Source organism: Zea mays, chromosome 1 (genome assembly GCF_902167145.1).
Source record: "Zea mays cultivar B73 chromosome 1, Zm-B73-REFERENCE-NAM-5.0, whole genome shotgun sequence".
Taxonomy (NCBI): Eukaryota; Viridiplantae; Streptophyta; class Magnoliopsida; order Poales; family Poaceae; genus Zea; species Zea mays.
Genome location: NC_050096.1, coordinates 275,949,432 through 275,976,340, shown reverse-complemented (window position 1 = coordinate 275,976,340; position 26,909 = coordinate 275,949,432). Strand labels below are relative to the sequence as shown.

Below are 26,909 nucleotides of genomic sequence, written 5' to 3'. Positions count from 1 at the left end.
TACTCCCAAATACACGAAAGTACGATACATTGGGTTTGTTACCGGTTAGTAGCTCATATGACGTCTTCTTGAGGAGGCGATGAAGGTAGACCCTGTTGATGGCGTGGCAAGCCGTGTTCACGGCTTCTGTCCAAAAGCACTCGGGGGTCTTGAACTCTCCTAGCATCGTCCTCGCCATGTCGATGAGCGTCCTGTTCTTCCTCTCTACCACACCATTTTGCTGTGGTGTGTAGGGAGCGGAGAACTCGTGCTTGATCCCTTCTTCTTCAAGGAACTCCTCCACTTGAAGGTTCTTGAACTCGGACCCGTTGTCGCTCCTTATCTTTTTCACTTTGAGCTCAAACTCATTTTGAGCCCTCCTGAGGAAGCGCTTGAGGGTCCCTTGGGTTTCAGACTTATCCTGCAAAAAGAACACCCAAGTGAAGCGGGAAAAGTCATCAACAATAACTAGACCATACTTACTTCCCCCTATGCTTAGATAGGCGACGGGTCCGAAGAGATCCATATGCAGCAGCTCCAGGGGTCTTGAAGTGGTCATCACATTCTTGCTGTGATGCGCTCCTCCCACCTGTTTCCCTGCTTGACAAGCTGCACAAGGTCTATCTTTTTCGAAATGAACATTGGTTAGACCTATCACATGTTCTCCCTTTAGAAGCTTGTGGAGGTTCTTCATCCCCACATGTGCTAAGCGGCAATGCCACAGCCAGCCCATGCAAGTCTTAGCCATTAAGCATGCATCTAGACCGGCCTCTTCTTTTGCAAAATCAACTAAATAAAGTTTGCCGTCTAATACACCCTTAAAAGCTAGTGAACCATCACTTCTTCTAAAGACAGACACATCTACATTTGTAAATAAACAATTATATCCCATTTGACATAATTGACTGACAGATAGCAAATTATATCCAAGACTCTCCACTAAGAATACATTTGATATAGAATGCTCATTAGAAATTGCAATTTTACCTAGCCCTTTTACCTTGCCTTGATTCCCATCACCGAATATGATTGAATCTTGGGAATCCTTATTCTTGACGTAGGAGGTGAACATCTTCTTCTCCCCCGTCATATGGTTTGTGCATCCGCTATCAATAATCTAGCTTGAACCCCCGGATGCATAAACCTGCAAGGCAAATTTAGGCTTGGGTCTTAGGTACCCAACTCATGTTGGGTCCTACAAGGTTAGTGCAAATATCCTTAGGGACCCAAATGCAAGTCCTGTCTCCCTTGCATTTTGCCCCTAACTTCCTAGCAACTATTTTCCTATCCTTTCTACAAATAGCAAAGGAAGTGTTTAAAGCACAATAAATTATAGAAGGTTCATTCACTACTTTCCTAGGAGCATGAATAACATTCTTTCTAGGCACATGAGCAATATTTCTCCTAGGCATATCCCTATCATGCTTATAAGAAGAACTAGAGGCAAACATGGCATGAGAATCATAAACATGTGAATCAAAATCATTATAAGCATTTCTAGCATTTCTCCTATCATAATACATAAAAGCATGGTTCTTTTTAGCATTACTAGCCATAGGGGCCTTCCCTTTCTCCTTGACGAAGATGGGAGCCTTATGGCTTGTTAAGTTCTTGGCCTCTCTCTTGAAGCCAAGACCATCCTTAATTGAGGGGTGTCTACCAACCGTATAGGCATCCCTTGCAAATTTTATTTTATCAACTTCATTCTTGCTAGTCTTAAGTTGGGCATTAAGACTAGCCACTTCCTTATTTAATTTGGAAATTAAAACTAGATGTTCACTACAGGCATCAACATCGAAATCCTTACACCTAGTGCAAATCTTAACATGTTCTACACAAGAATTAGATTTATTTGCTACTTCTAACTTAGCATTTAAATCATTGTTAACACCTTGTAAAGTAGAAATGGTTTCATGACAAGTAGATAGTTCATAAGAAAGCATTTCATTTCTTTTTACTTCTAAAGCATATGATTTTTGTGCCTCTACAAATTTATCATGTTCATCATACAATAAATCCTCCTGCTTTTCTAAAAGCCTATCCTTTTCATTCAATGCATCAATCAATTCATTGATTTTATCTATCTTAGATCTATCTAAGCCCTTGAACAAGTATGAATAATCTATGTCATTATCACTAGACTCACTATCACTAGAAGAAGCATAAGTGGAGTCTTGAGTACTCACCTTCTTCTCCCTTGCCATAAGACATGTGAGACGCTCGTTGGGGAAGAGAGCCGATTTGTTGAAGGCAGTGGCGGCGAGTCCTTCGTTGTCGGAGTCGGAGGAGGAGCAATCCGAGTCCCACTCCTTTCCTAGATGCGCCTCGCCCTTTGCCTTCTTGTATTGCTTCTTCTTTTCTCTTTTGTTCCCCTTTTCCTGGTCACTTTCATTATCGGGACAGTTAGCGATAAAATGACCAAGCTTACCACATTTGAAGCATGAGCGCTTCCCCTTGGTCTTGGTCTTGCTTGGCTGCCCCTTGCGACCATTTAGCGCCGTCTTGAATCTCTTGATGATGAGAGCCATCTCTTCATCGTTGAGTCCGGCTGCCTCAATTTGTGCCACCTTGCTAGGTAGCGCCTCCTTGCTTCGTGTTGCCTTGAGAGCGAGAGGTTGCGGCTCGTTGATCGGACCATTCAAGGCGTCGTCCACATATCTCGCCTCCTTGATCATCATTCGCCCGCTAACAAATTTCCCAAGAACTTCTTCGGGCGACATCTTGGTGTACCTGGGATTTTCACGTATATTGTTCACCAAGTGAGGATCAAGAACGGTAAATGACCTTAGCATTAGGCGGACGACGTCGTGGTCCGTCCATCGCGTGCTCCCGTAGCTTCTTATCTTGTTGATAAGGGTCTTGAGCCGATTGTATGTTTGCGTTGGCTCCTCGCCCCTTATCATTGCGAACCGTCCAAGCTCGCCCTCCACCAACTCCATCTTGGTGAGTAAGGTGACGTCGTTCCCCTCATGAGAAATCTTGAGGGTGTCCCAGATTTGCTTGGCGTTATCCAAGCCGCTCACCTTATGGTATTCATTCCTGCACAAGGAAGCTAGAAGAACAGTAGTAGCTTGTGCATTCTTATGAATTTGTTCATTAATGAACATGGGACTATCCGAACTATCAAAATGCATTCCACTCTCTACAATCTCCCATATACTAGGATGGAGAGAGAATAGGTGACTACGCATTTTGTGGCTCCAAAATCCGTAGTCCTCTCCATCAAAGTGTGGGGGCTTGCCGAGTGGAATGGAGAGCAAATGAGAATGTGAACTTTGCGGAATACGAGAGTAATCAAAAGAAAAGTTCGAATTAACCGGTTTTCTTCTCTCGTAGTTGTTGTGGTCCTCGTCCTTTTGGGAAGAAGTAGACTCATCGCTGTCGTAGTAGACGATCTCCTTGATGCGTCTTGTCTTCTTCTTCTTCCCATCTCTTCGCTTGTGGCCCGAGCCCGAGTCATTGGACTTGTCATCCCTTGGCTCGTTGACGAAGGACTCCTTCTCCTTGTCGTTGATCACAATTCCCTTCCCCTTAGGATCCATCTCTTCGGGCGGTTAGTCCCTTTCTTGAAGAGAACGGCTCTGATACCAATTGAGAGCACCTAGAGGGGGGGTGAATAGGTGATCCTGTAAAAACTTCAAACTTATAGCCACAAAACTTGATTAGGTGTTAGCACAGTTTATGCCAAGTGGCTAGAGAGGAGTCAAAACACAATAACCACAAGAATCCAATCAAGCACAGAGTGACACAGTGGTTTTATCCCGTGGTTCGGCCAAGACCAACGCTTGCCTACTCCACGTTGTGGCGTCCCAACGGACGAGGGTTGCAATCAACCCCTCTCAAGCGGTCCAAAGACCCACTTGAATACCACGGTGTTCTGTTTTCCTTTCACTATCCCGTTTGCAAGGAATCTCCACAAATTGGAGTCTCTTGCCCTTACAAGTATATGATCACAAATGAAACACAGAGTAAGGGAGGGAAGCAACACACACAAATCCACAGCAAAAGCGCACACACACGGCCAAGAATCGAGCTCACAAGACTATCTCAGAGTTCTCACTTAGAACAGAGCTCGAATCACTTAGAAACACAAACGAATGCGCAGAGACTTAGTGTGGATGATCAAGAATGCTCAAAGGTTGCTTGTGTATCTCCTCCATGCGCCTAGGGGCTCCTTTTATAGCCCCAAGGCAGCTAGGAGCCGTTGAGAGCAAATCCGGAAGGCCATCCTTGCCTTCTGTCGTCGGGGGCACCGGACAGTCCGGTGCACACCGGACACTGTCCGGTGCCCGATTTGTTTCCTTAAACGGCGAAGACGACCGTTGCAGACCGTTGGCAGATCTGGCGCTGTTGGCGCACCGGACATGTCCGGTGCACACCGGACAGTCCGGTGCCGTCTTCCGACCGTTGGCTTGGCCACGTGTCCCGCGCGGATTGCGCGGCCGACCGTTGGCCCTGGCCGACCGTTGGCTCACCGGACAGTCCAGTGCACACCGGACAGTCCGGTGAATTTTAGCCGAAGTCGCCGGCCAATTTCCCGAGAGCGGCCAGTTCGAGTCGCGCCAGCCTGGCGCACCGGACACTGTCCGGTGCACACCGGACAGTCCGGTGCTCCAGACCGAGCTGGGTCTTGGCAGCACACAGCCAAGTCCCTTCTCCTTTTCTCTATTCTTCTTCTTTCTGTTTCTAACACTTAGACAAATATATTAGTACTTAAAACCAATGTACTAAGGCTTAGAAACATACCTTTACTTCATGATTTTCACCTTGTTCATCCATGTACATAAATTCACATTTAGGCCCTTGTGTTTGCACTCAATCACCAAAATATTTAGAAATGGCCCAAGGGCACATTTCCCTTTCAGATCTGCAGCTGGAACCGGAAAAAGGCTCACAAGTTTGTGGACACTTTATTAGGCGATGCGACACCAAAGGTGTGTACAAAATCATGATCATTGCCCTGATAGTTCATTGCTAATGTGGTTGATGCAAGCTCATGTGATACATCAACTTCACCATGCTTAGAAGACGAGTCAACAGCAATCCTATATCCACTGCTAGGTATACCTTTAATTGTAGGTTCATCTAAGATTCTAACTATAATTACAGAAAAACAACCTAAAATATTATGCATAGTACAATTATAGAAAAACAACCAAAAACTATAATACGAACAAAACACTGATGCAATATTGCAAGTAGAGGATGTGAATACGGCATATACTTCCTGGCTAACTTTTAATGGTACCCCTTAGCTGCAAGTTTGCTATGCGGTAGAACCCTGAGAACAGCCATACAAGGTTAATGAATCAAATAGCTATTTGGTGTTTCAATCACTAAGCAATGATTGCAACAATATGCTTGGATTAACATCAAAGCAAACTAAAGGAACAACCCTATGTTCTAGGTTCTGAATTATAAGTTAGACTCAACCAAAATTGGCATGAGTTAAGAACAGTAAAAAAATCATTATCACTGACGCAGGAAGCCTCCCCTTTGGCGGGCATTGTCAAGGGCAATAACGTCAACCCTTCCATAGATCATAGGGATTTTGGGGACACCTGCTTCCTAAAATGAAAGAACCAGAGGAACCAGTCAGACAGTCATAATTAACATGAAGCAATTTATGAATGACCATCACTTGATCATTAAGCTAGAGCGTTTTAGAGGACCTCAATAGCTATGGCGCTGGCAAGCTGAAACAGATCTGCATAGGTAACACTTGAAAACTTGTCCTTGATAGGTTGGATCAGCTTCAGAGCATTCACAAGATCTGTCATGAAACAAAATGTTGAGTAACCCATCATCATGAAGTTACAGGTGATAATAAGCTGAGAAGAGTGTTACCAGCATTGGCCCCATGCTTCAACTCGACTTTAAATCTCAAGCTACCATTAGCGCCACTGCACTTGGGCCACTCGATAATGTTCTTGTCATAGGTACCAGCATCATGCCAACCTAATCGAACATGAACAAAAATATAATATCTAAGCAACCCTGAGGCTGAACCAGATCAAATACTAAGCTACACTAAACCCCTAATGGTTAAAAGATTGATAGAAAATAGCAGAAATGAGGAAAAAAATTGGAAAAATCTATTAATTACTATTTGATAAGAGTAATAAATATAGGTTACTAAGGCCACAAACGCCAAAAAACAATTGAGAACAAATAGCCAAACTACAACTCAGATATTTAGTAGAACAACACTGTGTCATCATGCTAAAAACAACTGAGAACAAATAGCCAAACACTGTCATCAATTGTCATCATCCTAGGTCCACCCCCACCGTTGGATTCAGCAGCTATAGTCAGGATATCGATAATAAATGACCAGATTTCTATTTATGTATCTAGGGAACAAAATCTCTATGCAACCTTACCCTTGTTTATTTGAGGCTAATTCAAACCCTAGACCTCAAAAAGCTTGATAACAAACCTACTACTCTACAGAAATAGCATATTATGATTAATTTAGACATAATAGGCATGCTGATATCTCGCAAACTAATTTGCGGTTTTTTTGTCTAAACAACAAGCTGAACTCCACCTGCAGTGATATGGTCTCAATTTTTATCTCCAGGTGGTCACACCATTTAATTAATAAAGCACATGCATATCTGGATAGAAAGGTTGCTAATCTGGAATTATGTATTCTCTCACTGCTCTAGTTAACCTATTGCACAGGTGGCAACACCATTTAATCAACAAAGTACATGCATATCTTGACAGAAAGCTTGCTAATCTAGAATTATGTATTCTCTCCCTGCTCTAGTTCACCTGTTGGCTGTTGTAGCACTGTGGCCTTTCTAGGGACACCTAAACATTCATATTCACATATCCATAAGAAAAAGGTGTTGATGATATGAATAACAACTCATAAGGTACAGATGACCCAGAAATTGCAATGCAACTAGTCACAAGGTACATATGACCCATAAATTGTTGTGGCAGTGACTGGCTGCTACCACAGTCAGTGGTAAATATTAGGCCAGTTAGTAAATGGCATCATGTATTGATACGGTACATCTGAAAAACATGGTTAACACATGATGTCAAGTAAATCTGAAAAAGAAACACCTTTATACATACATAATAAATTAAAGTAGAGAAGAACGAGGAAGGAAGGGCATAACCTTAGGAAGCCCAACTGCTTCAACCCTTGCAGAGAAGTGTAGCAATTATACGAATTGTTGCTTTAGTAAAAATGTCGGCGTCGTGACATTTGCTTTGCACTCATCTATATATAGTCTGTTCAGAGACCTTTTCAAATTCGAGTCTTGTGGCATACTCATGTACGACATCTATATCTGTGTATGTCAGTAGAAAGAGGTCACACATTTGATAAACATATGACCTTGTTTTTTCAAATAACAAAATGATGTGGTTTGAAAGATCGCTTCTTTTCAAGTACCTGTAGCATATTATCAGCTCCACCAGTCTCATGCCAACATTATGAGCAAAAATCACAAAGAAAAAAATGCATGGTTTATGTGCCAAAAAAATCAATCACAAGACCTAGAACATACGCAAAAGGAAACCCCACCGTAGACTAACCATCATTTTCATTCCAAACCAACTATGCAGTTCGAAGTGATTCAACACATTGCGTCCATTTGCTTCAGCAATCGCAAGTAAAATAGCACACTTACACAACCATTTCCGCGTTGATAGGTTGAAACAGAAGCAGTTCTATTCTCCATAGGGCACTGACGCATGGCTCTGCTCGGGGCGACCGGCAATGTACAAGTTTCCCTAGCAATGTACAAGTTTCCCTGGCAATGTTTGAAATCATATATATATATATATATATTACTGCTACATTGCATTGTATTTTATATAGGCATGAATTGATGAACATTTTACATGTATGTGCATGTGGCTTATGGGTTAAACTTATGGTATCTTACAGGACTCTTGGCACCCTGACAAAGTGATCAATCCAAAACGACTTGTTTTTCTGGTTCAGATCATGGTTTCGTATCCAACTTGCTTTTATAGGTAAATATTTGATGAACTCTGATTTCGTTAAGCATCGAGATCAGGCTCCATGAAATTTAATTTAGTGGTAGAAGTTGGCAGACGTCATATTAACAAGGCCATCAGCAAGCGAACAAGCAAATTGGCCGTGTCACTGAAAATACTGCAGTCGAACAAACAGTATGAAAGCTGCATTGAATCATCAGAAATCCCGTGCGAAATAAAAGGATTTTTTCCAAAGAAAATAAAGATATTGCTGCATAAGACAATGATCAAAACTACACCGGTGCAGAAATAGCATTACATATATTAACTTAGAATGGCACAACAGAAAAGTGACCGACATGTTGGATATGTATGCTTGGAACATGAGCAATATAACATGAGCCAACTTAAACAGCACCAAGCATTCTGCTCCTCCGACAGAGGTTTCTTCAAGTGAACAATGAAATATCAGTACAAAACACCACCTTATAACCAGACTCAAAAACACCTAAATGAAGCTTGAGTATTAAAGAAAGATAAAAAATAAGCATCCACAAACTTGCAGAATGATGGATTGCTTTTCTATTTTATGGAGTATTTACATTCTAACTCTGTATAGAAGCTAGCCAAAATATAAGCTAACGACGAGACATGAATTAGGTTCTAAGTTACCTTGTTCTCAAACTCTGAACATATGTTTATATTTTTGTGGGAATTGTCCATACTTGATTCCAAGGATGCTTTGCTTTGACTTGCCAAGTTTATTTTACCTTACTGATCACTATTGTTTTCAGATGGTACAACTTCTTCTTAGCTACGAATCACTTGAAATTAATGCTATCAATATTCAAAATGAAACAACTATGGATTTGGCTGACAAAGTTCCTTATGGTGAGTCTAAAACGGAAATAATAGAGTGGTTGACAGAGGCTGGTGCAAAGAATGCCAGAAATGTGGAGAAAATTGATGAGGCATCAGAACTGAGGAGAACTGTGAGTGATATCAAGCACAATGTTCAGGCACAGCTTAGCGAGAATGCTAAGACCAATAAACGAGTGACTGGGATTTGCAAAGAATTGCAAAAACTGCATAGAGAAGCTATTCAGAACACCATCAATTCAGTCACCATGGTAGCAACCCTGATTGCCTCCATTGCCTTCATTGCCATATTCAATTTTCCAGGTCAATACTTCCAAGATGTGAATAGTGGGGGAGACATTGGTGAGGCTCAAATAGCCAAGCTTACTGGTTTTCGTGTCTTCTGCCTTCTGAATGCAACTGCTCTCTTCAGTTCCCTCGTGGTGGTCGTCATGCAGATCACTTTGGTTGCCTGGGAAACTGGTGCCCAGAAGCAAGTTATCAAGATCATAAATAAGCTCATGTGGACTGCATGCCTTAGCACAGGTGCAGCTTTTACCTCACTGGCATATGTTGTAGTTGGCCCACAGCATGCCTGGATGGCCTTCACAGTATCAGCCATCGGAGGGCCGATCATGATTGGAACCCTCCTGTTCCTAGCCTATCCGTTGTTGTGCCCACGGTTCAAGTTTGGCGAAGACAGACAACGCCGCATCAAGAGGGCAGGTGGCAGCAAGTCCTTCTCCTGGTCACTCCATGATGGTTTTTCAGATCTGGAAGCCTTCTCTGATCATGAGAAGATGATTTATGCCCTGTAGGAAGGTGTAACAGTAATTACTCTGGCATGAGAAGAGGCAATTGGGAGAGTACAAATGGTTCGTGCATATATTTGGTTTAGCTGTTTTAACCTTTTAGGTCTGTGGTGAGCCGCAGTTGGACCTTCTCGTGTACAATATCTAAGAATGAAGAGCTGCACCTATTATAAAATGCAAGTATATGACCAAAAGTTACTCGTGTACTGAGTATGCTTGAAACTGTTGCCGCTTGTGAATTGGCTACATGTTGTATCGTATCATTATTCCCCTTCTAAACCAAAAAAGTGAAATGTAAAAGAGCATGTTTAAGAAAACGAAATTATTCAGGGTATGTAAAACAGAAGACTTTACCGAGCGTACAGGGCATGCTAACTAATGTTTCTAACAAAAGAATAGATATATACAACTGTAATACAACATCTGCTCAACAATGTAAGCATGCTTTGTCTACATTTAGGACAAGCTATTTGGTTCATAAATTATCTCTGAAAAATATGTACTCTCTCAAATTACTTGATGTTTAGGACAAGATTCATTTGCCTGTGGTAAACTGGAACTAACGTTGACTCTTTACTGGAGGTAGTAGTTTATAGCTTAGAAATCTAATAAAGCAGTTTGAAATATAAATGTAGTTGTCACTCCTATATGCACACATACCATTAATTTGACCAGGGAATAGTTATTGGAGTGCATTCACTTTATCCTCTAGTTGCAGGCATTCACTTTGAGAATGTTATACTTGCAGAGTGGACATGTCGCATTCATGCGCAGCCATTTGGTAATACAAGGCCAGTGGAAGTGATGATTGCAGGGGAGAGCAGATAACTCAGCTCCATTTTCATATGAACTCCTTGTACGACTTGCCATACTGCCTCACCTTAACGCGCACCGGGCCATGGCGCACGGCTCCAGCGCTGTCCTGGCTATCGTCTGTGGCCGAGCTGGACTGGCGCCCGCCTTTCTCCGAGCACGTGTCCTTGTCGTCGCTGCTGCGGCGGTCGCGGGAGCTGGCCACCACGGAGCCGGCGACGTTCCGGATGCCCCGAAGCCAGCTGCTATGCCGCCGCCGCCGCCGATGGCGCGTCGCTCCGTTGCTGGAGTCGGAGTTGGAGCGCTGGACGGGGGTGGACGAGCCGGAGCTCGCAACGTTCTCGCGCCGCATGAGCTCCTGGACGATAGGCGAGCGGCCGACGCAGAGGTCAACGAACTCCTCCATGGTGAGCTGCCGGCCCGTGCCGACCTCGCGGAGCTCGGACCCCTCCTTGACCACGAACTCGCTGTCGTCGTCGAGGTTCCGGATCAGACACCTCGGGTCGGCCTCCTCCTCCTCCCCTTCGGGCGTGGCCTCGGAGGAGCCCGGCGACCGCCCTCCCAGCGGCGGCTTGGTCGCCGAGGCCGGCACGGCGCCGCCGTCTGATCTGGATCGGGAGATGGGCAGCGAGGTCGGCGCCGGGCGGACGGGCACAGGCCCGTCGTCGTAGGAGACCGATCGACCCATCTCGAGGCGCACCAGGGCGGGGTCCCCGGCGAGCCCCAGCATCTGGAGCAGCTTCCGGCGCCGCTCCTGCACAGGCGCCGGCTCGGACGTCCACACGTCGAGCGCCGCGGCGGTTGCGCGGGGGCGGGCGGGGGCACGACCTTGCCTCTTGTGGACGCGTCCCTTCCAGGGCGGTGAGCAACACGGACGCTAGGCGGGGAGGTGGGGCGGCGAACACGGTCGGTGGCTGTTGCGTGGGGAGGGGTGGATTTGGTGAAGTCGGGCGGATCGGAGACTGCGGGGGAAGGAAGAGGATCGGACGAGGGTAACCGGGGTGGGGGGCACCGGGGCAGGGGCCATCCCTCGCATCTCCAACCTCCGGGGCGGGGATCGTGCGATGGGATCGGACGACTGGCGGCGGTGGGGGATCGAGCAGCTGGTGATCGAACGGTTGAAATTGCAGAACAATGGAATGGACGGTTGAGGTTGCAGGATGGCAGAACGGCAGAACGGCAGGAGGCAGACTACTATTACACTCTTAATAGGTAGTATATATATATATATATATATATAATTCACTAACACCTCTGCATTTTTCATAATAAAGAGACAAGAATATATCACAAGAGTCTAAATATCCGAATTTAGACCCACTAACACTGACTGAGGCAGTAACTGAACAATCACAGAGTCTTTATATACTAGAAAATTGCAGAAAATAAGAGAATAAAGTGATAAAATTCATATGTCCGATCAGTGGAAATAGCCCACGCTGCCGATCTAAGACAAGTCGGCCCATGAGGCCCATCTAGGGAGGCCATATTAGCAGGCAGTTAGGGTATGAACCCTAACATCTCCTTGCGGCGGCGGCGGCGGCTACCTGCAGCATGCGCAGTGCAACGGCGGCGCAGGCTCGGACAACCAGTGGGCGCGGGCGCGGTTCGGCGATGCGCAGCCCCGGCCGGTGGGCGCGAGCAGCCTTGGCGTGGCCGGCCCCAACCACGGCACGGCGGCCCGGCCACGGCGGCTTCCCGTGGAGCGGCGGCTATAGCCCTGGCCCTGGCGGCTCCGGTCCCGGCGTGCCTTCCCGTGGCGCGGCTGCCCACGGTGGCGCGGCGCGCGGGTGCACAGCTCCGAGAGCGCGCGCGGGCAGGCCCCCCGTCCCTGGCTCGCCAACGGGCGGCCCGGCCACGGCTCGACGCCGGTGCGGCCCGGCGGCGCGCAGCCCCGGCCAAGCAGGCGACGGCGAGGCCCCTGGGGCGTGGCTCCACGGGCGCGTGGCCCCGGCGAGGGAATCCCTGCGCAGGCGCGCGGCCCCGCGACCGGCAGCAGCGCGGACTTACGGCCACGGCACGACGCGAAGGTGCGGCCCAGGCGATACGCGCGACCTCCCATCAGTGGTCGGTCCATCCTAGGCACGGCGGCCCTTGCGTGGATCTCGGCGAGCGCGCAACAGCCATGGCGCAACTCAAGCGCATGTTCGCGTGGCCCCGACCAGCCCAGTGTGGGTTCGTCCCTGGCGGGCGCACGACGCTGGCATGGTCTCCTGGCCTCTGCTGAAAAACTGCAAGCGCCACATGGAATTCTCACGGAGGCAACCAGGAGATGCCGAACAGATCATCAGGGTACAGTTACAGTACACTCCATGCATAGGAGTGGGTAGATCAAGTAGAAAGGTAAATCTCTTTGTTGAAACAAATTAGCATATGATCTTTTAAAAACCTGTTGCTGAGCAGAGACCAACTTCTTGTGGCCAGACCATCAGATTCAGGCGAGATCAACTCCTTCCAGTGGTGTCTTGTTTTGTTTGGGATCGTGTCCCGTGCTCATGGCGCTCCCGTGCACATGTGAGCACTTTTAATCTGGATCATCCCTTCCTCATCCAACGTCCAGCAGCAATTTTACATAAACCCCCTCCCGCCGTAGCTCCTGCACTCTCTGGTTCATTGTGATTTGCCCCCGATGGCCCAGTGGACCGGACCGGACCGAACTAGGCGCCCTACGCTGATCGCACAACTGATGGTCTTCCTATTCGTCCTGCGTGATGGGCTGATGGCAGACGGCAGACCTCACCATGGCAGCCCGCCGCCTCTAGGTCTTCCCACTGTTTGTGTGCGTGATGGCAGACCTCACCATTGAGACCTCTCTCGGCGCTGTGGATGGAGAAGGGATCGCCGCACCAGCCACCGAGGACGGGGGTGATGAGAGACAGGTGCAAGGCATCGATGTGATGCACAGTCAGGCCGTGCGTCGCCTCTCCTTCGAATCTTGGTTGGAACAATCGCGTATTACATTGGGTGAATCGTCCTCTCAAGGTTTTTGTACACCCAAAAAAAGGCCATACGTCCCTACAATGGTAACTTATCGTCTTAATTCTTGTTGATTCGTTGGCATGCAAAACATATGTTTTTGTGACAATAGTAATTTTTTTCCGTCTCACATTGCAGTGTGCGTCATTCATACCCATCTGTGTGGACAGAAGGAAGCCTGTTATTGGAATGTCCTTTCATTCTTGTAATGACGCAGAGGAGTTCTACAAATCATATGCACATGATGGAGGGTTTTCAGTGCGTGTTGGTTCTCAAAATAAAGCTCTTGGTGAGGTTATTAACAAGAGATATATGTGTTCAAGGGCTGGTTTTAAGAAGGTGAAAGAGGTCGATGATCCCCCTAAAAACCAAAAGAACCACGCACTAACAAGATGTGGTTGTGATGCAAACATGTATGTCAAGTTGGGCCCGGATAAGAAGTACCATATCACTTCAATGGTTGAGGAGCATAATCATCCACTTTGCTCGCCTAATAAGATTCCTTTTCTTCGATCAAACCGTGTTGTGAGCCAAAGAGCTAAGAATACATTGTTTACATGCCACAAAGCAAGCATAGGTACCTCACAGGCATTCAGAATCCTACAAGTTAGTGATGGTGGATTTGCACCTCTATATCAGCTTCAGGACATTTGCACCTCTATATCAGCTTCAGGAACCTGATAGTCCTCATCAGTTTTGGAGTCAATTGTTCCCATGTTTTTACATCAGACATGTTTTCAATCTGCATAAGGTGCTGAACCTGCGACACTTAAGGGGACAAATCTTGAATCCTCCACCTGAAATTTTAGAAATTTCAGGAAAAAATTGAAGTTAACAATTTCGTTTTCCATAGCTAAAATTTCAGAAAAAAATGAACTTAACAATTCCTCTGCACATGGGATCGAGCGTGGGCGGCAGAAACGGACGACGCCTGTGACTGATGACGACCGCACCAACTCTCGCTGTCGCTGGCTCTTCCTGACGCTAGCTGTGACGCCGGTGGGCAGTCCCGCGTCCGCCTCCGCCTCCGCGTGGTCGTGGGACCTCCGCCTCCGCCCGTGGTCGTGGCGCCTCTGGCGGCCTGGGTGGCCATGGCGAGCTCGAACAGCCACATGGACAGCGCTGGCAGGGGACTTGAGCACGCGGCAGACAGGACTGGCGGGGAGGACGACGATCGATTTGGGAGCAGAGCGCAGGGTGCCCGGTTCAGTCCGGTCCGGTCCACGGGCAAACCAGAGACTACAGGACCTACGTGGGAGGGTGTATCTGTAAAAATGTCGCTGGACGTTGGATGAGGAAGGGATGGTCCAGATTAAAAGTGCTCACATGTGCACGGGAGCTCGATGAGCACATGATACGATCCCGTTTTGTTTTGTCAAGTTGGCCAGTCATCAACCACCACAAAGATAACGCAGAACTCAGTGTGTTGGAGCAAACGTGACTGATAACGTGTTGTAACTCAGTGAGAACGAGATTCAAGAGAATAGTGCAAATGACAGTTGTCTTCTTTATTGCAGGGAGAACTCTGTTTATATACAGGTGAAGGGTTGCGTTCTCAAGGGGGTGTCCCTTGGGAATAATCTGTCGCACCCCTTGGATTGATCACAAATACAATATTTTATAACAGAAACGATGGTTTCTGGTAGTGTAAGTTTGTCAACCACTCATCTTAAAAATACACTAATTAGTTACATAAAGGGCACTTTAGTAAATGCATCTTAATTACATGGACAAAACCGATGGAGCGCCTAAGCACCCGATTTTTTTTGCATTTTGGTCCTTTTCGAAAAAAAAATCATGTTTGGACCTTAGAAAATTTTAATGTCATTTTTGGACCCTTTGATCGGCACCGTAGCCTATGGCACCGAGGTAACACAGCTCGGTGCCGAGGTACGTGCTGCGCTGGCACAAACGGACGTCGTGGCGCCGACGTGGCACCGAGCTTGGCGCCGATTTTGCTTAATTGTGTACACAAAGTCTGTCTAACTCAGTTGGTAAAACACAAGGCTTTTAACCTTGTGGTCGTGGGTTCAAGTAGGGAAGAAAACGAACAGGAATTATACCGTCCCGTCCCATCCCATATTCCCATTTAAAACCGTCTGTTTTCGTTTTATCGGGAAAATATGAAAACGGTACGGGAACCATGATAGGTATATCCGGGAATGGGACCGAAAACGGTTGAAGATGTTTCCCGCCCGTATTTACAGTATCCCATATTCTACCGGGAATTTCCCGTTTTACGTTTTGTGGGTCGTGTGCGTCAAAGCCCATGAGCCATGAATTCTTGGCCCGTTGGCCACTGTCGTGTCGTTGCCCATAGGGAATTGAGAAAATTCCTGGTATGCCATCAGATTTTATACTCATCCCTTGTGTGCCACTGAGTGGCATATAAGTATATTTTTTGGTGTCTATGACATGTGGGGCCAGTGACATACAAGGAATGAGTATATTTTCCAGTGGCATACAGGGAATTGGCCCTACGGAATTTCATGTGCACCGTCCCTAACCCTAACATACCTAATCAATAAACAATAGGAGACAGAGAGCACAGACGGACAGACTTGGGCGTGCGGCGGCAGCCGGTAGGACTCTGGCTCTAGTCTCTAGGTCAAAGTTGCGACGACGGCTTCTCCGGTTCTCCCTGCGGTGGACAGATCTGCTGCTCGACTTCTCCGGTTCTCCCTACGGATGGCGCGTCGGCACGCCAGGTCGCCAGCGGCCAGCACCAGTACACCACCGAGGCACCGACGCACATCTTCAGCAACATAGCTCGTCAGCTCTAAATCAGGTATACTGCCACCGCCTAGTAGTTGCCTGTTAATGTTGCCTGTTGTGGTTGACTGGTAAATTGATTTTTCATTGCTAAATTGTTTTGTCCTAGCACAAAGAAATTTATTTTTTGTTGCTCACTGAGTCACTACTCGTTTGCTCCAGTTAGGAAATACTGATTGTGATTCATTGACTATTGTATGGAGCAGCAGCAGCTCTGCACCTGTGTGCCTTAGTGCCTATGTGTATTTAAATCCGTGTGCAACTGTTGTCATTTTTAAAGTCCTCAAGGGTGCGCTTGTGTGCTGTCACCGCTGTGTGCATGTAGTTGTTCCTGCTACTGTCCGGTTACCGTTCGTTTTCGGTGAATAATCGTTCGTATTCGTTCGTTTTCGTATACCCGTATATTTCGTAACCGTTTTCGTTACCGTCTTTTTCGCTCCCGCTCCCGTTTTCGGTAAAAAAAATGGTAATGGAAATGGGAGAGGTAGTTTCCCGTCCGTTCCCGTTCGTTTTCATCCCTAGGTTCAAGCCCCATGATAGGCATTTTTTAATATTTTTTGTCTTTGGTGGGCATTTTTTAATACTTTTTGTCTTTGTCACTGATTTATTTTTTTATTGTCCAGATTTTTTGTTTATGTCGATGATTTGTCCGTCTAGATTTATTTCTCATCTAACTTTTTTTTATTTTTGTGACTGATTTGTTTATTCATCCAAATATTTTTTGTTTATCCGGCGAGCACAGCGGCTGTGTGCCACAATGGCCACGAGCCGTCAACTTCCCCCTTGTTTGCTAAGCTAACCTACACCTAGAAAAATCAAACTGAACCGCAAATGGACTATAATGTTTAAAACTTCTTTTGAAAATGCAATTTTAAGATTAGCATAGGAATAACAATTATGTTTCTCTTTGTCAATCAAAAAGTGACCTATAAAATAATAGCATGATTAGATCTATGCATCGTTCCCTTGATGAGAACTCAGAATTGAATAGAAAGGTTAATTAAATCCGCAGATTAACTATACTGTTTAGTTTAGTAGTATGTAAATTAAATATAAAAGTGAGGGATTGTACCCCCTACACACAGACACAAGTTCACAAAGTATTTTGTCCATCTGAAAAACTTAAATTTGTTTGAAAAACGTCATGGTAAATGGAGGGAATGGAATTAGGTATCACCTAGTGAGTAATTTATACAGTAAATTCTAAAATATATCATCCATGAGACAAGTATATAATGAAGCATACTTTTATTTAGTGCAGAGAAAAAAAAGATGAATATAGGTGCTTCTTTTTATTGGGAATATGTTATTATGTATTTAGAATTTATGTTCAAAAGAACTTAACGAAAATATAATATTTTTATTTGGTCATGATTGAAGTAAGAGTGTTCTCATTTGATTTTTATTGTGGTTTGCTAAGCAAACAAGGGGGGAAGTTGACGCCTTGCGGCCACTGTGGCACATAGTCGCTGTGCTCGCCGGATAAAAAAATCTGGGCGAATAAACAAATCAGTCACAAAAACAAAAAAATCTGGATGAGAAATAAATCTGGACAGATAAATCAGCGACATAAACGAAAAATCTTGACAAAAAAACAAATCAGTGACAAAAACATAAAGTATTAAAAAACACCCACCATGGGGCTTAAAACCCATGACCACAAGGTTAAGAGCTTTGTGCTTTATCGACTAAGCTAGACAAGCTTTGTGCTCATAGTTGAGCTCGGCGCCAAGATCTATGGCGCCGAGCTTGGTGCCACGTCGGCGCCACGATGTCCGTTTGTGCCAGCGCAGCACGTACCTCGGCGCTATAGCCTATGGCGCCGAGCTGTGTTACCTCGACGCCGTAGGCTGTGGCGCCGAGCAAAGGGTCCAAAAATGACATTAAAATTTTTTAGGGTCCAAACGTGATTTTTTTTCTGAGAAAGGGCCAAAATGCAAAAAAAACGTCTAAGCACATATCATATTCTAGTTTTACTTGGACTGTTTTGTATTTGTAGGAAAAAACGGGAATGAGATGTAAATGACATGATATATTGCGAGAACGGGAACGAAAATGGTTTAGTGTTTTTTGTTGTATTTCTGGAATTTCATTTTACATGGATATCTCAGTATTTTCCTGTTTTAGACGCACAACCAGAATAGGCAAGACAAAGACGATAGACAAAAAAAATACCGCCTTAGCCTACCCTATTTGGTCTGCTTGCTTAATCTATGATTCTCTATTCTTGTTTATTAGGTATTTGGGTACTATAATGGTACAAACTACCTTTGGTGTATAATTTGGTTATGGTCTAAACTTTATTAGATTATCTTTGTGTAACTTGTGGTGGATAATTCTATTATTTTTTGTTTTTGCTTGTGAACTATGATGCCTTTGGAATTGAAGCCTGTGAACAATGATGTTTGTGATGGCCTTTTGGATTAGGGTCTGCTTACATAATCTTTGATGTTATCATGTTAGCTTGTTATGTACAACCATACATGGTACTTCCTCTTGTCTTGTGTATTCATAAGTTTGGTTGATGATTGATAAATATTGACGAAAAAATGTTGCCCTTTCACAAGTTGTTGATCTTTAAAAACTTATGTGCTTGTGCCGACTTTAAGGTTGTGAAGTTATGATCTATGGTGTACTAAACTTCTAAAGTTCACGATTACTACCCATTTTCGCTGCATATCTATTCGTTTTAATCTGTTTTTGTGTAACCATATAATCTTCGTGTTTTCAACTATCCTGCTCATGTTTTCAGTAAAAAAAGTATGCTAACGGGATTGGGAGAGGAGTTTTTTGGACCGTTTTTGTCCTATGTCGTCTCTACTGCTGATTAGCGACATCTGCAAGATGCTCCTCCTCATCACCAATCTATCGATGCCTCCCTCTTGTTGCCTATGACCGGCCTACATCCCTCTGATTACTTCATGATCATCTACTGCAAGCCCAGACACCCGTCTGTCTCATACTCTCATGGCAGCGAGATCCCATAGAAATGGGTTTCTAAGATGGTCTCCCTCGTACTACTCCTCTCTATCTTCCACTAGTACAAAGGAGCTCTATAGTGGCGGTTCTAAACCTATTTTTACTAGCGTTTCTTAGAACCGTCGGTATTAGAGGCCAGTAAAAATCATTATTTTTACAGGCGGATAACTGAGGACCGCCTGTGGAAATCGATTTCCACTGGCGGTTGAGTTAAGAAAACCGCCAGTGGAAATCGATTTCCACTGGCGGTCGACGTAATAAATCCGCTAGTAAAAATTATTTTTATAAATATTAAACGGGTTTTTAAAATAGCAAAAAAATTATTTAAGGAGAGAATTCGGCCTACTCCATCCCACCCGCCTGTCTCCGTCGAAGTCGCAAGTCGCGGCATTTTTCACGCGCTACGCGGTTGTTCCGTCGAAGTCGCAAGTCGCGGCATTTTTCACGCGCTACGCGGTTGTTAGTAATCGAACTGTCGACCCTACCCTCGCGTGTACCCTGCACTACCACTCCATCTATGACATGCTTTGTGTCTAGTTTGTAGTTTTATTGTCCACATATTACAACCATTTGAGTGTAAATTGTTTGTTTGAGACCGTAAACGAATTCAAATAAAAAAGTTGTCAACTACAAAGTTGAATAACTTTTGAAGTTCTACAACTTTTATTTTGACACTTTTTTCATCCGAGGCAGTTTGCAAAATTTGAATTTTAAATTTGACATACTTAGATTCAATTTTTGAGAACCGAAATAAGTTCAAATAAAAAGTTGTCAACTACAAAGTTTTATAACTTTTATAGATCTACAACTTTTATTTTGCTGGTTTTGTCATATGAGGTCGTTTGGAAAACTCGAAAAATTAAGGATACAAATGATTTCTAGTGGCGGTTTCTTAAGAAAACCGCCACTAGAAATCGATTTCTACAGGCGGTTTCTTAAGAAAACCGCCACTCGAAATCATGGATTTTTACAGGCTGTTTTCTTAAGGAACCGCCACTAAAAATAGCACAATCGGTTGATAACCGAATCCGTCTGTAAAAATATATCGTCCCGCACGCTTTGAGCCTTTTTCTACTAGTGTTCACAGCTAAACTTCTGGCTAAATCGTTGTAGACTTTGTACCTTTGGTATATAGTGCCCACATGACAAAAGTGGTTAGTGTGGTCTCGCAAGACTAAGCCCATTCGAGTACAACAATGGTGCTTGCAAATGGCAAGTGGTAAAGTGTATGCAGACCTGAAAGTTGCCTAGACGGGGGGGGGGGGGGGGGTGAATAGGCGTAATCTAAAATTTACAACTTAAAACAACAAACTCCAAGCCGGGGTTAGCGTTAGAATAAAAACCGAGTCCGGGAGAGAGGGGGGAAACAAATCAACCAAGAAATAATGCGGATGACACGGTGATTTGTTTTACCGAGGTTTGGTTCTAAAGAACCTAGTCCCCGTTGAGGTGGTCACAAAGACCGGGTCTCTTTCAACCGTTTCCCTCTCTCAAACGGTCACTTAGACCGAGTGAGCTTTCTTCCTTGATTTTCCCGGGTCACTTAGACCCCGCAAGGACCACCACACAATTGGTGTCTCTTGCTTCGCTTATAAGGCTTTAAGAATAAGAATGAGAGAAAGAAGAAAGTCAACCAAGCAACAAGGGCAACAAAGAAACACAAGAACGATCCTCTCACAAGTCCTAAAGCACTAGAATTGAATTGGGGACTTTGATTGGATCAGAGGCTTTGATTTGTGTCTTGGAGTGTTGCACTTTGCTCTTGTATTGAATGAGGAGTGATGAATGCTTGGATGGTTGGAGTGGTGGTGGTTAAGGGGTATTTATAGCCCTCACCCACCAAAACAACCGTTGGGGCAGGCTACTGTCGATAGGCGCACAGAAAGTCCGGTGCGCCACCGGACACTGTTCGGTGCGCTAGCCACATCACCCGACCGTTAGGGTTCTGACGCAGTCGACCGTTGGAGCGCTGAGTTCTGGTGGCACTGGACAGTCCGGTGCCGCACCGGACAGGCACTGTTCACTGTCCGGTGCGCCTCTGACCTCTATTGTGACTTTTGCCGCGAACTGTAGTGCTGTCAGGGGCACTGTGTAGTCGACCGTTGCGCGAAGGAGCCATTGCTCCGCTGGTGCACCGGACAGTCCGGGTGGCACACCGGACAGTCCGGTGAATTATAGCGAAGCGGCGCTGGAAAATCCTGAGAGTGGCGAGTTTGGACTTATACGGTCCTGGTGCACCAGACACTGTCCGGTGGCACACCGGACAGTCCGGTGCGCCAGACTAGGGCACTCTCAAGGTTCTTGCTCCTTTGAAATTGAACCCTATCTTTTATCTTCTATTGGTTTGTGTTGAACCTTTATGCACCTGTAGAACATATAATCTAGAGCAAACTTGTTTGTCCAATATTTGTGTTGGGCATTCAACCATCAAAATTAATTATGGAAAAGGTTTGACCCTATTTCCCTTTCAATCTCCCCTTTTTGGTGATTGATGCCAACACAAACCAAAGCAAATATATAAAGTGCAGAAATGAACTAGTTTGCATAATGTAAGTGAGAGCACCTAGAGGGGGGTGAATAGGTGATCTTATAAAATCAAACACTAAATAGCCACAAGCTTGATTGTTAAGGTGTTAGTGAAATCAAGTGACTATGGAACACGCTCGTGCGAACAAAACAATCACAAGAAGCAACACACGAGACACACAACTTTTATCTCGTGGTTCGGTCAAGTAACACTTGCCTACTTCCACGTTGTGGCGTCCCAATGGACGAGGTTGCACTCAACCCCTTTCAAGTGATCCAATGATCGATTTGAATACCACAGTCTTTTCCTTTACGGGGCGTTTGGATCCCTTCATTTTAGAGGAATTGGAATTCACTCGATAAACTAACTTATTTAGTTTAGAATTTGACATTCTACCACTTTCCAAAATTCAGATATAAGCCTATATCAAATTCATGGGGTGGAGGACGAGAAATGATTTTATGCATTAGTAGAATTTGTTTCTACTCTGTAACTTACATGACACTCTTCGTCTTACTCCTCTATAGTAAAAATGTAGCACATAAATATCTCCGACATCTTGTTAATAATAGTATACAAATATATTTTGTATAAAACTGAATTATCTTAATTGATATATGCCTAAATTACTATTATTAGAATGGAATTCAATTCCAATGATCCTAACGAGACGTTAGAGTATTTTTCCTGGTTGCGAGGAATCTCCACAATTTGGAGTCTCTCGCCCTTACAATAGAGATCACAAAGAAGCACAAGAGTAAGGGAGGGAAAGCAACGCACACAAGACTCAAATCTGCAGCACAACCACGCACACAAGAGAAGAAGTGAGCACACAAACACAGCACGAGGAGTTTACAACTCGAAAGTGCTCAAATCTCAAGAACTATGATCCGATTGCGTGAATGCAGAGTCTAGGGGTCTTAGGATGTTTCTTGTAAGCTTGGTGTTCTGCTCCATGCGCCTAGGGGTCCCTTTTATAGCCCCAAGGCAGCTAGGAGCCGTTGGAGATCAATATGGAAGGCTATTCTTGCCTTCTGCCGAGTGGCGCACCGGACAGTCCGGTGCGCCTCCGGACAGGTCCTGTAGCTGTCCGGTGCGCGATCTCCTTCCATATCGGGCGTAGCCGACCGTTGCTCCTCGGGGCCGGTTGACGCACCAGACACTGTCCGGTGCACACCGGATAGTCCGGTGCACCCAGCCGATCATTGGAGCGGGCCACGTGTCACGCGTTGATCGCGCAGATGACCGTTGGCCATAGGCGCCGTTGGCCCACCGGACAGTCTGGTGAATTATAGCCATGTCGCCTTTTTCTTTTCCCAAGAGCGACAAGTTCGTCGCTGATGACTCACCGGACAGTCCGGTGATTTATAGCCGCGTCACTCTATCGTTTCCCGAGAGCAGCTGGTTCACCGTCGACCAGCCTGGGGCACCGGACACTGTCCAGTGCGCCACTGGACAGTCCGGTGCGCCAGGCCCGAGCTGGTGTTGGCTGTATACTGCCAACTCTTCTTCAATTCATACCTTCTTTTCTTGGCTCTGTTTCTAGAACTTAGATAACCATGTTAGTATTCAAAACCAATTCACTAAGTCTAGAAACATACCTTGTTATATGATTTTTACTTCTCACTTATTTAGCACATAAGGACTCAATTAATATGTGTTGGGCATCTAATCACCAAAATACTTACCAGGGGCACATTTCCCTTTCAATCTCCCCCTTTTTGGTGATTTATGCCAACACATTAAAAAGCAACAAAAGAAGTGCAACATCACTGCAATTGAAGACCAAATTGTTTTTGCTTATGATTTGGCATATTTGGATCACTCTTTGCCACCACTTGGTCTGTTTTTGCAAATCAAATTCTTTTTCCTATCTCTAAGTCAAACACACTTGTTTGGGCAAATAGAGAGATATTCCAAGAGTAAAATTGATCAAGTGCCAAAACTCCCCCTTTTCCCATAATCAAAATTCTCCCCCGTAATAGACCAAATTTTGCAATAAGAGTATTTTGGACAAATCACAAATTCTAACTCTACTATTTTCAAAATCCACAAGTGGTTGACTGATCCATTTGCTTTGGCCTTAATTTCTCCCCCTTTGGCATTAAGCACCAAAACGAGATCATTCTTGGCCCCTTTTAACCCCATTTCCTCACCAAAAATGTCAATTAAGAGCAAAAGGCAATGAGAGCATAAGTATGAAATTGGAATTAAATACACTAATACCGGAGTGCAGTGGAAGTCTTTGTGTCGTCCAAGTTCATTTTCCCTTTCAATGTATCTTTGAGACTACATCAAGTGTACTCAAACAAACAAATCAGTCTCAAAGGGATCAAGTTGTAGCACATCTCCCCCTAAACATGTGCACATCTGAATACGGACTTGTGATGTCCGGGGATGACTTGTATAACTTGAGCACCATAAATAAACAATAACTGATTTAAATGCATAAAGTAACATGATCAAAGGCATAGAACACATGTATGCTATAGATCAATCCAAGTTACGCGAATCTAAGACATTTAGCTCACTACGCAACCTGCAAAACCTTTTCTCATCTAACGGCTTAATGAAGATATTGGCTAGCTGGTTCTCGGTGCTAATATGGTACACCTTGATATCTCCCTTTTGCTAGTGGTCTCTTAGGAAGTGATGTCGGATGTCTATGTGCATAGTGCGGCTGTGTTCAACAGGATTCTCCGTCAAGTGGATTGCACTCTCATTTCACATAGGAGTGGGACTTTGCTCAGATTGTAGCCAAAGTCCCAGAGGGTTTGCCTCATCCAAAGCAGTTGCGCGCAACACTGTCCTGCGGCAACGTACTCGGCCTCAGCGGTGGATAGGGCAACGGATGTCTGTTTCTTGGAACTCCAGGACACCAGGGACCTTCTTAGAAATTGGCACGTCCCTGATGTGCTCTTCCTATCAACCTTGCACCCGGCATAGTCGGAGTCTGAGTATCCAATCAAGTCAAAGGTAGACCCCTTTGGATACCAGATCCCGAAGCAAGGCGTAGAAACTAAATACCTAAGAATTCGCTTAACGACCACAAGGTGACATTCCATAGGGTCAGATTGAAATCTAGCACACATGCATACACTAAGCATAATGTCTGGTCAACTAGCACAAAGATAAAGTAATGACACTGTCTGGTTGGCGCACCGGACACTGTCTGGTGCACACAGGATAGTCCGGTGCATCCTGCCGACCATTGGAGCGGGCCACGTGTCGTGCGTTGATCGCGCGGACGACCGTTGGCCACAGGCGCCGTTGGCTCACCAGACAGTCCAGTGCCCCACCGGACAGTCTGGTGAATTATAGCCACGTTGCCTTTTTCTTTTCCCAAGAGCGACAAGTTTGTCGCTGACGACTCACTGGATAATCCGGTGCACCATAGGACGGTCCGATGATTTATAGTCGCATCACTCCGTCGTTTCCTGAGAGCAGCTGGTTCACCGTCGACTAGTCTGGGGCACCGGACAGTCCAGTGCGACAGGCCCGAACTGGTGTTGGCTGTTGTTGGTATGCTTCATAGCCGAAGATCCTAAAGGAAGAAAACACCTTCGAAAGATCTTCCCAGAAGCAGCGCCGAAGCTGTCACATATAAAGCTTCGGCACAATGACAGATCTCATGACGAAGGGGCGAACCGACTTAAAGATGAAATGACTTAAAAACCCATAATGTTCTGTGTCATTATTGTAGTTAATTGTAAAGGGCATATATGTAATTATGCACAGGCTGCGCCCTGTGCCTATAAATAGGTGAATAGTACCCCTGTACTGTTCACGCAATCTTGTAATCGCTGACGCATTACACTGGAATTGTTGCTTTCTGCCAAGGCGAAGGTATAAATATAATAAAATATGTGAATAATGTTATCTATTTTTATACATCTCTTTCCAATGTTTCACAATTTATACTTCATTTTACATTATTTTATAAGTTTGATCACGAAGGTATGACCTTCGTGATATTCTGATCATGGCCTTCGTCCGAAGTTCATTAAACCCTTGGGGAGATAATGCTTCAGCGGACAAAGGACATTAACATTTAATATTCTATGTTGCCTTGTTCTTAATTTATAGCATTTGAGAAGAAGTCCCCAACATTAGCGCCCACCTCTGGTGAACTCACTTCCACCTTTTGAGCTAATGGCTTCGTTCAACAACCAAGCTGGAGCTGCTTCGGCTACGAAGCTGGTGCTCCCGATAACAGGCGGTTCTTGCTCAGAGCCGGCCAACAAGAAGCAGAAGAAGGAGGCACAGAGAAGGGTACAACATGTCGGGGTGCAGGGACCCTTCATCAAGTCGAGATGGTCTCACATCCCAATTACCTTCTCCCAAGAGGACCTTCAGCTCAAGGATTACCCTCACAATGATGTTATGGTTATTTCTTGTGTTATCAAAGGATTTCTAGTCCACAATGTTCTGGTCGATACAGGCAGTGCAGTGGATATTATATTTGCTAAGGCCTTCAGACAGATGCAAGAGGTAGAGGATAAGATTCATGATGCTACACACCCTCTTTGTGGCTTCAGAAGAAGACAGATTGTAGCGCTTGGCAAGATCACGATGCCAGTGACCTTCGGATTTATCAACAATACAAGGACTGAACAAGTTGTGTTTGATATTGTCGACATGGAGTACCCCTACAATTCAATCATTGGTTGTAGGGCACTCAATGCTTTTGAAGAAATTCTTCATCCAGCATATCTTTGTATGAAGATACCTTCGGATCAAGGACCTATTGCTATTCATGGAAGTCAGGAAGCTGCCAGAAAGGCTAAAGGAAACTGGACAGATTCAAAAGCAATCCATAATATAGATGGAGCTGAAGCTTGTGAGCAGTACAAGTATAGAAGGGAGAAGGCTGCTTCGGCCGATCAGCCGAAGCCCATGCTCTTATGTGAAGATATAGCAGAGCAGAATGTGTTGCTGGGATCTCAATTGTCCGAGGAACAAGAGAAAAACCTAATAAGGTTTCTGTTCAACAACAAAGATGTTTTCACATGGTCCGCCAACGATTTATGTGGTGTCAACAGGGATGTCATTGAACACTCGCTCAATGTTGATCCATCCTTCAGACCCAAAAAGCAGAGGCTTCGGAAGATATCTGATGACAAAGCCGAAGGTGCTCGGAATGAAGTGAAAAGACTTCTCAGTGCTGGAGTCATCAGAGAAGTAAAATATCCAGAATGGCTAACTAACACTATTATGGTGAAGAAGGC

General features: G+C 45.1%; 3 protein-coding genes across 3 annotated transcripts; all 3 read left to right on the top strand.

Moving 5' to 3' along the window:
* Positions 1-8,499: 8,499 nt before the first annotated feature.
* On the top strand, positions 8,500-9,843 carry LOC103643919 (ankyrin repeat-containing protein). Its single transcript, XM_008667092.3, has one exon. It carries the CDS (start codon positions 8,682-8,684, stop codon positions 9,618-9,620), a length of 939 nt encoding a protein of 312 aa, XP_008665314.2. The 5' UTR covers positions 8,500-8,681; the 3' UTR covers positions 9,621-9,843.
* A 733-nt stretch (positions 9,844-10,576) lies between these two features.
* LOC103643918 (uncharacterized) lies at positions 10,577-11,098 on the top strand. Its single transcript, XM_008667091.1, has one exon. It carries the CDS (start codon positions 10,655-10,657, stop codon positions 11,096-11,098), a length of 444 nt encoding a protein of 147 aa, XP_008665313.1. The 5' UTR covers positions 10,577-10,654.
* An 830-nt stretch (positions 11,099-11,928) lies between these two features.
* LOC103643917 (protein FAR1-RELATED SEQUENCE 5) lies at positions 11,929-14,237 on the top strand. Its single transcript, XM_008667090.4, has 3 exons — positions 11,929-12,770; positions 12,852-13,450; positions 13,542-14,237. The coding sequence occupies exons 2-3, from the start codon at positions 13,214-13,216 to the stop codon at positions 14,082-14,084; spliced, it is 780 nt and encodes a 259-aa protein (XP_008665312.1). The 5' UTR covers positions 11,929-12,770; positions 12,852-13,213; the 3' UTR covers positions 14,085-14,237.
* Positions 14,238-26,909: the final 12,672 nt, after the last annotated feature.